The sequence below is a fragment of the Thecamonas trahens genome (genome assembly GCF_000142905.1).
Source record: "Thecamonas trahens ATCC 50062 unplaced genomic scaffold supercont1.49, whole genome shotgun sequence".
Classification (NCBI taxonomy): Eukaryota; order Apusomonadida; family Apusomonadidae; genus Thecamonas; species Thecamonas trahens.
This window is the reverse complement of record NW_013657631.1, coordinates 144,165-155,478: the sequence shown is the minus strand read 5'-3', so window position 1 is coordinate 155,478 and position 11,314 is coordinate 144,165. Positions and strand designations below refer to the sequence as shown.

Below are 11,314 nucleotides of genomic sequence, written 5' to 3'. Positions count from 1 at the left end.
GTCCTTTATTGTCAGTTGTCGTCCGCGGCGTGAGGCGATCGCGGAGGCGGCAGCGCGTTGGGTGTGGGTTGTAGCGACGGGGGTGAGGAAATGCACCCGCGCGAGGAGGGATCTCGCCATCTCTCTTCTGCCGCGGGACCGTGGTCTCGTGTCTAGCGTGTGCATTCGGCCAGAGGCTCTCAATGGATTGTCTCAAGAAGGATCAATTGTTAAGTCCGCTTAGGTTTCAAGCGGCTTGCAGGTTGTAGGGGTTATTACGGGGGGACTTGAAATGAGCTGTGGGTACAGTGCGATCTGCACACTCAGGCCCAACTGCCCTGAACTACGACAGAGGGAGGGGCGGATCGAAGCCTCCATCACTCCCTTCAAAGTGTTTTCAGGGAGGGTGGCAAGGGGGCAGGTGTCTGAGTGGGGTGTGACTCAGCGAGGGCTGTCAGCCGTGATTGGCGGATGAGGGGGAGGGGGGATGGTGATGGGCATGGTGATGGGCATGGTGATGGTGGGGGTGGGGGTGGGGGTGGTGATGGTGATGGGCATGGTGATGGGCATGGTGATGGTGGTGATGGGCATGGTGATGGGCATGGTGGTGGTGGTGGGCATGGTGATGGTGGGGGTGGGGGTGGGGGTGGTGATGGTGATGGGCATGGTGATGGTGATGGTGGTGGGCATGGTGGTGGTGATGGTGATGGTGATGGTGGTGGGCATGGTGGTGGTGATGGTGATGGTGATGGTGGTGGGCATGGTGGTGGTGATGGTGATGGTGATGGTGATGTGATGATACTGATGACAATGAGCATGATGATGGGTATGATATGATAGTAATGGTGACGGTGCTCATGATATACACAACTCCCACCATCACAGTCAACCCCCTCCCCCCCCCCCCCCCCCCCTTTTGCCCCACTTGTCCCGCTGCGGCTATCAAGTGGCTGGTCACCGGTGGCTGCTGCCAGACCGTACAGACACCGGCACCGACACCCAACTCAGCCACCCCTCTCACAACCACCCACTCCGCCCCCCCAGCCCACCCCACACCTCCGCACATACCACCCAACTACCCATACCACCTATAACCATGGGCAAGAACAAGTCTTCCAAGGCCAAGGCCAAGGCCAAGCCCAAGGCCAAGCCCAAGGCCAAGTCCAAGGCCAAGTCCAAGGCCAGCCGCCGCAAGTCGTCGTCGGCCGCATCATCTTCAGCCGCATCATCATCGTCAGCCGCATCATCATCATCATCGGCTGGATCGTCTTCGTCCGTCTCGTCGCTGGCGTACTCGTCGGGAAGCCATCTGTTTCCGCGCCCGCCGAAGCATCTGTCCAACGAGATCCGCAAGGAGTTGTGGGAGCTGGCCCTGCAGGTCGAAGCCCTCGAGTCGGCTCTGGACGATAACGCCACTCAGGTCCAAGCCCAGCTGGATGCGCTCAACGCCAGGGTTGGCACGCTCTTCTCTTCACTCGACAACGAGTCCGAGAGCGGTAGTGATGGCTCGGCTGGTCCGCGGCGGCCCCAATCCAAGGGCAAGGTCAAGGGTAAGAGCAAGGGCAAGGGCAAGGGCAAGGGCAAGGGCAAGGGCAAGGGCAAGGGCAAGGGCAAGGGAAAGGGCAAGGGAAAGGGCAAGGGCAAGGGCAAGGGAAAGGGCAAGGGAAAGGGCAAGGGCAAGGGCAAGGGCAAGGGAAAAGGCAAGGGCAAGGGCAAGGGAAAGGACAAGGGCAAGGGCAAGGCGAGCTCGTCCGATGACGGCTCGGAGTCGCCCATGCCGGCCATCAACGCAGACTACCTCGGCGACTTTAAGGGCCGCAAAGCTCCCAAGTTCTCGGACAACTCGGAAAGCTCCGAGCCGATTTCAGGCCTCTCCGATCAGCCATGGCGCGGCCACACCAAAGACAAGGCAAAGTCCAAGGCCAAATCCAAGTCCAAGGCCAGGAGCCGCAGGTAAGCCGCGAGCAAGAGCCTTCAATTGCTGTCACAGGCTACATGCTCTTGGCCACCAAGTTGTTGCCATTGACGACGTGGTGGTGGATGATGGCCCACGGCATGGGCGCGCGCGCAAATTTGAGCGCCGGAGCAATGCGGCAGAGGTTAAAGATGAGCCAGGCGAGTGAGACCATGGCGATAAACGAGCCGACCTCCATGTAGCGGTCGACGTTCTGCAGGATCCAGACGATCGAGCCAACAGTAGTGGCGGTGGTGAGTGCAATCCAGGCCATGACGAGGCGGAACAGTCCGCGCTTGGGCACCTGCTTCGAGTTGCGGAGGAGGGCCCAGCGGAGCTCAAAGCGGAAAAGTTGTCGAGGAACCATGCGACGTCACTGTCGACCACCGAGGTTGTCGAGCCGGGCGCAAGAACCATCTCACCAGTCACTGGGTCGAGTGCAGGCTGTCCGGTGGCGTGGAGGTCGAGCCCGTCGCGGATGCGCTCATGAACGAGTGTGGTGATGGGGTAAAAGACGAATGAGAGCGCGGCCAGGGCCACGTATACGGCGCAGCCCGGACCAAGCAGCGCTGAGATGGTGTGCCGGACCTTGGCCGGCTGGTCTTCGTTGGCGTGGAAGCCGACCGAGTCCATGATAAACAGCGGGAGCGAGACCGACATGACCGAGGTCAACGCGTTGAAGACCTGGACCATGTTGGCGTACTGCGCCTCGCGGCGGACGCCGGTCCGCAGCTCGTCGTACTCGATGATGTCCGCAAGCAGCGACTGGAAGAGAAAGTTGTACGCGTTGAGCGAGAGGCCCGACGCTCCGGCGCAAAACGAGACTAACACCGCGGCCACCTTGTCGCCTGACCGCACCAGCACAATCGTCGAGAACGCCACCACCGCCACGCCCATCGACAGCAAATACGTGCGCTTCTTGCCAACCCGCGCCGCCAGCCATGTCCAGAATGGAATAAACACAAAGGCGCCTGTCATATACGTCGTCATGATCGCAGCCTGCCAGAACGAGTCCAGCTCGAGCGAGTACTTGACCCAGTATGGAAGAATGACCAGGTAGTACGGCTGGCAGTTGAGAAAGGTGATGGTGATGAGGAGCGTGCCAAACGCCGGGTTCTGCAGCGTTCGGATCATCCCGGGAATCAGCGGCGTCGGCGTCTCCACCGAAAGTCCGACCGCTCTTTGACCGAGAACACCAGCGTGAGCATGGTGGCCACGCCGACCACGCCGGCGCCGGCGCCGAACCACATGTACACCTCGCGCCGCGACGAGGCCCAGTAGACGAGCGCCTCCGGCAGCGCGGTCGAGACCACTACCCCGAGCTGGTACAGAGTCTGCGTCACGCCAAAGAGCTTGTTCCGCTCGCGCGAGTCAAGCGTCAGCTCGATGCCCAGCGCCTGGTACGGCGAGAGATACAGCAGAGTCACCAGGTTGTTGAGCATGTACGAAGCACCGAACCAGATGGTAAGGATGAGCTGGGACGAGTCTACGATGGGGTACATGCCGAGAAAGACGATGAGCATGAGGAGCGGGCCAAAGATGGCGATAAAGGGACGACGGCGACCGAATCTTGTCTGTGCCGTGTCAGTGTACCAACCCAGCAGTGGATCGCCCACAAAGAGAAACAGCTGAAGGACAACAAAGGCAACATTGAGGTTCCGCAGAGGCACATTGTACGTATCCGAGTAGTATCGGAATTGATAGAGGTTCATAAAGTTGGTGCCAGCCGCAAAGGCAAACGATGGCAGGCAGTACAGCGCCATCTGTGACTTGCTCTATCTCACACAAACGTCCACCCACACCACCCATATCCACCACACACATACTGACCTCCATGAGTCACACCTCTATCTAATTTTCCTCTTCTTTATCACAACACATCCCACATGGCAGCCCCTCACAATCCCCCCCCCCCCCCCCCCCCCCCCGCCCTCCTAGTCTTCGGCTCGGTGTCACGTGACGGTCACCCGCCGTACTTCCCGCCCACCGCCGCCATGATGACATACCAAGCCACCTGATGCCACAGGATCATGGTGACTGCTCTTGATGCTGTCATGTGTCCGCTGGATCTGGGAAAACAGAAGCGGTGTCGACTCGACCTCTTCCACAGGCATGGCGAGTGGCGAGGCTCGAGAGTGAGGTGTCGTCCAAGGCCGTGGTAGGCGTAGTCCTTGGCTGGCTGGCTGACGGCAATGCTATTGGCTGGGAGTCACCAGGTGAACCAGATTACAGTGTTAGTGATGGCGGCTGCTGAGGCGGCAGACCAGAGAGCAGCATAGCATGGCAGAGTCTCAAACTCTTGCTAGGCGTTGATCTCGGCGAGGACGGTGTCGCCCTTGCTCCGCCTTCCGCCCTGGGCCCGCTTCGAGCTCTTGGCAGGTGACACCTCGGCTCGCTTGGCATCAACAGCGTCGACGTCGTCCTTGCCCTCATCCTGGGCATCCTCGTCGCCGTGGTCCGAGGCCTTGGACTCAGCATCGTGAACCTCAGTCTCGGCTTCGGCTTCGGCCTCGGCCTCGGCCTCGGCCTCAGGCTCGACCTCGGGCGTCAGTCGCGCAACTACCTTGGCTGCTGTCCGCGCCGCAACGTTGCAATCCGAGTCGGCCAGCTCCTCGACAACCGTGGCGGCGAGGGTGGCCAGCTCGGCGGAAGGGTGGGCATCGAGCAGGTTGATGGCGCGGGCGAGGTCCTTGATGCAGGCCTTGGCCCGGCGGACGTTGGTGACAGCAAACTCCTTGGAGGAGAGCCACTCGAGAACGGTGTTGAGCCATGCGTCGGCAAGAACCGAGTGCAAGTCGCGGACTGAGTTGGCCTCAAGGCCAGCGCCCAGCAGCGAGAGACCAAACTGGAGGACGGTGTAGAGCGAGATCGACTTGGCCGGGTCCGAGCGGGTGGCAGAGAAGAGCCGAGCCATGGCGCCGTCAACGGCGGCACGGAGAACGGCCTTGCCGGCCGCAGAGCCAGCAAAGTGCGGGAAGAAGACCGAGAGGCACTGCCGGACTTCAAAGTCAGTCTCTGTGACCGGCGAGAAGAACAGCTCGACCATTTGGGCGCCAACGCTTGCGGCGGCGTCGGCCGGGATCCGGGCAAAGAGAAGCAGCCGCGCAAAGCCGCGGACAGCGGCGCCGCGCAGCTTGACGCTCTCCTCATCGAGGTAGGGGCGGACGAGGTCAATCACTGCCACAGCGCCGGCGCTCGCATCGGCCGCAGCCTCGTCGGCCTCATCATCCGACTCAACATCGTCCATAAACTCGAGCTGCGCGCCAAACTTGAGCATGCCGTCACAGAGCGCCTCGAGGGCAACGCGCTGCAGCGCAGGCATGTCGTTGCGGAGGACTTGGGCAAAGAGGAAGACCAGCGAGCCTGGGGCATCGTGGTAGAGGACGAGCGAGGTAGCGGCGGCACGGAGCGCAGCGGCGCGGACGGCCGGGACCGGGGAGGTCACCGACGGAAGGACCAGTGTGTCCTGCAGCGACCGCAGTAGCGGCGACTCCATGGTGGCTTCGGTAGCGCGGTAGAGCTCGTTGACGACGGCGAGGGCGCGGCAGTAGGCCGACTCGGTGTCGAGGGCGAGCTCGTCGGCGGACTTGCGGTTGGAGCGCACAAACTTGGCCTTGGCGCTGTCGACCTCAGTCTCAAACTCAACCTGGGCGGCGGCCTCGGCAAGAAGCAGCTCGTCGATGGTGGCCTTGGCGGCGGCGGCGCCGTCAAAGTCCTCGCAGCTGACTGCGGCGCGCTTGGCGTCTGCCGCCTCCTGCAACTTGACGTGGATGGAGGCGACGGTGAGCTTGAGCTTGCGCTCCTTCTCCTTGAGCTCGGGTGTGAGCTCAAACTCGGTCTCGAGCACCGCGTCTTGATCGCCGGTCTCCTCCACCGCCTCCATAAGGTCGCCGACAATGCCGGTGACGACGGTCAGCTGGCCGATCTCGTCACTGTGGACCGTGAACAGGAGCTGAGCGGCCGGGCCGAGGAGCGAGGCGGCGAAGAGTGACTCGTCGTGGTCGATTGTAGCGACAAAGAGCTGGCGGAGGAAGGAGGAGAGCATGCGGCGGCCGGCCTCGTCGGAAAAGTCAAGCTCCTTGCCGAGAATGAGCAGCTGCTTGGTCACAAAGACCATGGCCTCGTAGTTCTCTTCCAGCGCCTCGCGGACGTCGTCATCGGCCTCGGCGTCCGAATCCGAGCCGGACGAGTCACCTCCGAGTGCGCCGAGCTGCTGCGAGAGGGCGAGCGCTTGATTGTAGTACCCGCAAATGAGCGAGGTAAAGTCAGAGATGGAGGGCAGCAGCATCTCGTGGCTCGCCGCCAGCGCGCCGGCAGCCTTGCGTGGAGTGTTGAGCGCCCAGCTGGCAAGAACACGCCAGTAGAGGGCGGTCTCGGGAGTAAGGGCAAGAGCGTCGCCAAACTTGGCCAGCTGCTCCATCTCAAACGGCGGCTTGAAGACCACGTCGGCCGGGTTACCGTTGGTGGCGTCACGGGCAAAGAGCGCCGCAAGAGCCGGCACCAGCTTCTCCTCGTACTCGATGACGTCGAGGGCGTCGAGAAAGCCTGTCACATCACCCTCGAAGCACTCCTTGAGCCACCCAGTGTACATCATGGAGAGCGCGGCGTTGCGGACGGCGTCGTCGCGGTCGCGAAGGCCCGAGTCGAGGAGCGTCACCCGCTGGGCAATGTTGAGCCCACGCATGTCGACCTTGGCAGCGAGAACGGCGTAGGCAGCCTTGCGGACCTTGGCGTCAACATCGCGAGTCCGCTCGATGACAAGCGGGAGCGTCGACGGCGCAAGTGCGAGCTTGTGGAGGACGGCGGCGCGGACGTGCTTGGACGAGTCGGCCTGGAGGAGGGCGACAAAGCGGGAGAGGATGGGATCGTCAAAGCCTGAGGCGTCCATAAACTCTGAGGCGTGCTTGCGGCGCTTGAGCGGAGTGTCGAGCGAGGGGACTATGGCCTCCTCATCGGCGTCAAACTCATCGCCCTCGTCCTCGGGCAGGATCTGCATGCGCTCGAGGGCGACGACGGCGGCAGCGCGGACGGCCGGGATGCGGTCGATGAGCCTGTCGGCCATGGCCTGTGTGATCTCGGCCCAGAAATCCTCGTCGATCTCAGCCTCCTCGGTGAGGGTGTTGATGAGGGTGCCCACGATGTGGGTGACCCGCTGGCGGACGTGCGAGGCGGCGGCTGTGGAGAGCGGGAGAAAGCGCGCCAAAATGGCGAGGACGAGGCCATCGTTGCCGAGCTCGGCGAGGAAGAGCGAGAGCCACTGAACCAGCCGCTCCACGGCAGGCTCCTTGGTCTTCACGGCTACGACCGAGCCGAGCACGTCTACAAGCACTTCGTACAGCACACTCGCTTCGGCTTGGCCCTCGGCCGCCCCGCCGTCCACCGCCAAATGTTCAAATTTAGCCGTCAACTCCAGTGCCGCCAGGACGTTCTTGGCATGCACCGCCCGCGACCGCTGCACCGCACGGAGAATGCTCAGCAGTGGAGTTGTAAGCTCTGTGTGCTGGATGTACACCTCAGCATGGTCCATGGTCTGGGTTCTCTGCACAAAGCTGACCACGAGCCGAGTGTGTCTTGCCCGCCCGCAGGTGGCTGCCGCCGGCTCGCTGGTCACCGGTGGCGCGATCGAGCGCGAGCCCACGAATCGAGCGCTCGTTTTCAGGACACCGCCCCGAGACGGTCCACTCGCAGCGGAGCGACCGATCCCGATTAGATGCCGGTCGGGAAGCTGGCGTCTGGCATCGTGACGGCTCATGGCGGGCCTCTTTCTTTTATTCTTCCCTCTACCGAACGAGGGGAGCAGAGGCTCGGGGAAGAGGGGGGTGGTGTGGCTTGGATGGTCTAGCGACGACGGCTGCCGCCGAGCGGGCGCTGCTCGCCAGTGTAGCCATGCTGGGGGGGCGGGGTCTCGCGGCGCGGCTGGCCGGAGGCCGCCGAGCCGGGGCGGTCGCCGGTCCAGGCGTTGCCTGATGCGGGCGAGTCTTGCTGGGCGGCGGTGCCACCCCAGAGGCCGCGAACGTCGGGGGTGGCCGACTGGGCGACGGCCGACTGGGCGAGGGCCGCCTGCATCTGCTGGTAGGGCGCATAGATCGGCTGCGCGGCGTAGTTCTGCTGGGCGTGGGCGGGCTGCTGGCCCTGGCCCTGGCCCTGTTGGGCCTCGGCGGCCTGCTGGGCGGGCGGGCCCTGGCCTGTGGCAGGGCCTGGCTGGCCCTGCTGATACTCCTCGCACCAATCGGGGTTGTTGCCCGAGTATGGGAGGGCATAGGCATTCGGCGTTGGCTGCATGGGCTGCTGGGCTGCTGGGCCGGCGCGGGCCGGGTCGTAGCCTCCGTAAGCGGCAGGCGGGTACGAGGGCGGGCCCTGCGGCGGCATGTAGCGCGAGTAGTCGTAGCCGGCGGCCGGGTCGTAGCCAGCGGCGCTGCCCATGTCGTAGCCGGCAGCGCTGTACATGGGCGCGCCCGCGGCATGACCGCTGCCATACATGTCGGGCGGGGCGCCGAGAGAGGTTGGACCCGACGTCGCCAGATCATACGTGGCCTGGTACGAGTGCGGCGGGCCTGCAGGTGCGCCGTAGCCGCCGTGGGCGTAGTCGGGCATGTAGCCGCCGTCGTAACCGGCAGCCGCAGGCGGCTGCCAGGAGCCAGCGCCCATGTAGCCGCCACCGTAGTCAGCGGAGCCGCCGCCATACATGCCCGCCTGCGGGTACTGGGCAGGCATGCCGCCGTGCATGGGGTGCTGCGGGTGGCCCCCATGCATCGGGTGGTGGTGGTGCTGCTGCGGGTAGCCGCCGTGCATACCTGCACCGTGCGGTGGCATCATGCCGCTGGTGCTATCGGGCACCGGGCCGTCGGGCCCCTGCTGCTGCTGCTGCTGCTGCTGCTGCGACGCGGCCTGCGCAGCTTGCTGCTGCTCCTGAGAGTAGCGCTGGAACTGGTCCTCGGGCGGGACCATGTCAGGACGGCGGCGGTGGCGAACTTGCTGGACTGCGACGCCGTAGCCGGGCGTCTGGGTGTGCGCCGGCGCGACTTCTGCGGTCTGGGCCTGCACGGCCGACTCGGGAGTGGCTGCGGCGACGTCAGCGTACTGCGGGTGCATGCCGTTGGACCGGCCGTAGCCGCCGTGGGCCGGGTGCGGCTGCTGGTGCTGGGCCGGGTGCGGCTGCTGGTGCTGGTGCGGCGCGGGACCGCGTCCGGGCTGCTGGTCGTGCCGGATGGCCGACGAGCCGGCGGCCCAGAGCGACTGCGACTCACGGCGGCGGGCAGCACCCTCGGACTTGAGCGCGTCCTGGCCGGAAAGCGGCGGGAACGAGTCCGAGTTGGGGTTGCCGTTGCGGCGGTTACCGCCTGCGGCGCGCCGGCCGGCGGAGCCGCCAGCGCGCGGGTGGGCCGGCGGAGCGTGGATGTGCTCGCGCTCCTGGTTCTGGTGCGGCTGCTGGGCAGCAGGCGCAGCGCGGTCGCGCGACGCGTTGCTGTGGCTGCGGGCGGAGCGGGGGGCGTTGCTATCGCCGTCGCCGTCGTCCCTGCTGCCGCGGTTGCGGTCACCGTCGCGGCCACGGTTGCGGTCACCGTCGCGGCCACGGTTGCGGTCATCGCCACGGCTGCGGTCATCGCCACGATCGCGGTTGCGGTCATCGCCACGGTCACGGCGGCCACGCGGCTCGGAGCGCTGCTCGGGGTTGTCCAGCCAGTTCTGGAGCATGGGCGAGAGGCGCGAGCCGGAAGCCTCAAGAACCTCCTTGAGAGCGGCGAGCTTGTCGGTGTCGCGGTCGCGCGAGATGAGGGTGGCGTAGGTGAGGCGGCGCTTGGAGTGGTCGAGAGTGAACTTGGTGGTGGCGAGAGCGCGGCGGCGGTAGACATTCATGTTTGCCGGAAGCTCGTAGGAGATGACGACGTCGTGGAACTTGATGGCAAAGCGGTTGTGGGCCATAAAGTTGATGAGCCAGTCGGTGCAAATAATGATGGAGAGGTAGGGAAGCTTGGACGGCTTCTTGTTGAAGATCTTAAACGACTCGCGACGCTCAGCCTCGGGAGTGGACGGGAGGATGGTGCAGGCAAAGATCATTCGCTTCGAGTCGGCAAAGAGGCCCTGCATGTCGCTGAACAGCTGGGTGGCCTCGCTCGACGAGTTGCAGAAGATGACGGCCTTGGAGTAGTACGGGCGGTCCATCGACTCGAGCATGCGGTGGAGGACCTGGATCTGCGGGCGCCGCTCAGAGTACACCTCTGACCGCTGAAGAAGAACGCGCATGGCCTCGAGCTCGGCCTGCGGGTCGACACGCGCAACCCAGTTCTTCTTGCGCGAGTTCTTGCGCCGCGAGTCCGACTTGCGGTCGCCGCCGCTGCTGCCCTTCTTGACGTTGCCGTTGCCGCGGCTCTGGACCAGCGACGGCGGCGGCTGCTTGCGCTCACCGTTGGCGTTGCCGCTGGCGTTGGCATCGCTCTTCTTCTTGTTCTTGCGACCGCCACGCTTGCGCCGCTTCTTGGCGCCCGCAGCTGCGCCGTCACCGGCGTCAGTAGCGGCCGTGTCATTCGCCTTGGCCTTGGCGTCAGCGGCAGCCGGGGTGTTGTTCTCGCCGGCCGCGGCCTTGGCATTGGCCTCAGTCCTCTTCTTGTTCTTGCGGCCGCCGCGCTTGCGGCGCTTCTTGCCTGCCGCGCCATCGGCAGCATCGGCCGGCTTGCCTGCCGCACTGTTGGCAGCCTCAGCAGGCGTGTCCTTGGCGTCGGCAGCAGAGGCAACCGGAGCGGCAGCAGGAGCATCGGCGGGCGTTGCAGCCTCGGATGTAGGAGCAGGGGAATCAGTCTTTGCCGGAGTATCAGCCGGTGCCGGAGTATCAGCCGGTGCCGGAGCATCAGCCGGTGCCGGAGCATCAGCCGGTGCTGGAGCATCAGCATTGGTCTTACCAGCAGCACCAGCCGAAGCGCTCGCCTTGCTCACCGAGGCACCGGTATCGTTCGTGGCCTTGTCTGCCGGTACAGCATCGGTCTTCTTCTCGGAACTAGACCCAAACCATCTTCCACAGTAAGTAATTTCCCACACCAGCAGCCAACCCCCTCATAGTAACCATTGCATGTAGGTGGCAGTGCGTGTGTGTCTGTGTGTGTGTGTGGGGGGGGGGGGGTTGTGTTGTGGCCAGGCAGTGAAAAATCTTCCTTTCTCAGCCGGAAAGTCGGCTTCAGTCACCACCACCACCATCAACGACCACAAATATAATAATGGTTGCCATCGAACAACTTCGAACAACATCGAACAACCAACGAGGTCATGTTGGAAGTCGGTAGAGTCCGGGGCAGGCAGCGGGAGTGGGCGGGAGGGGGGGTGGGGGAGGGGGGAAGGTTAGGGGTGGTAGGTAGTGGCGAGGTGGTGGTGGTGGTGGGTGTGTGTAAA

General features: G+C 64.2%; 4 protein-coding genes across 4 annotated transcripts in view; all 4 read right to left on the bottom strand.

The window, feature by feature from the left end:
- Positions 1-1,963: 1,963 nt before the first annotated feature.
- AMSG_12211 (uncharacterized protein) lies at positions 1,964-3,067 on the bottom strand (the record flags this gene model as incomplete). The annotated part of the gene is made up of 1 exon (XM_013899033.1): positions 1,964-3,067. One exon carries the CDS (start codon positions 3,065-3,067, stop codon positions 1,964-1,966), a length of 1,104 nt encoding a protein of 367 aa, XP_013754487.1.
- Positions 3,068-3,075: 8 nt separating this feature from the next.
- Positions 3,076-4,047, bottom strand: AMSG_12210 (uncharacterized protein; the record flags this gene model as incomplete). The annotated part of the gene is made up of 2 exons (XM_013899032.1): positions 3,076-3,708; positions 3,940-4,047. The coding sequence occupies 2 exons, from the start codon at positions 4,045-4,047 to the stop codon at positions 3,076-3,078; spliced, it is 741 nt and encodes a 246-aa protein (XP_013754486.1).
- Positions 4,048-4,151: 104 nt separating this feature from the next.
- Positions 4,152-7,460, bottom strand: AMSG_08892 (condensin complex subunit 3; the record flags this gene model as incomplete). The annotated part of the gene is made up of 2 exons (XM_013898978.1): positions 4,152-7,275; positions 7,342-7,460. The coding sequence occupies 2 exons, from the start codon at positions 7,458-7,460 to the stop codon at positions 4,236-4,238; spliced, it is 3,159 nt and encodes a 1,052-aa protein (XP_013754432.1). The 3' UTR covers positions 4,152-4,235.
- Positions 7,461-7,755: 295 nt separating this feature from the next.
- Positions 7,756-11,314, bottom strand: part of AMSG_08891 (uncharacterized protein) — a 4,095-nt gene continuing 536 nt past the window's right edge. Inside the window, exon 2 of the mRNA XM_013898977.1 lies at positions 7,756-10,925. Coding sequence (XP_013754431.1) covers positions 7,772-10,925 — 3,154 coding nt within the window. The 3' untranslated portion in view covers positions 7,756-7,771. The remainder of the gene's footprint in view (positions 10,926-11,314) is intronic.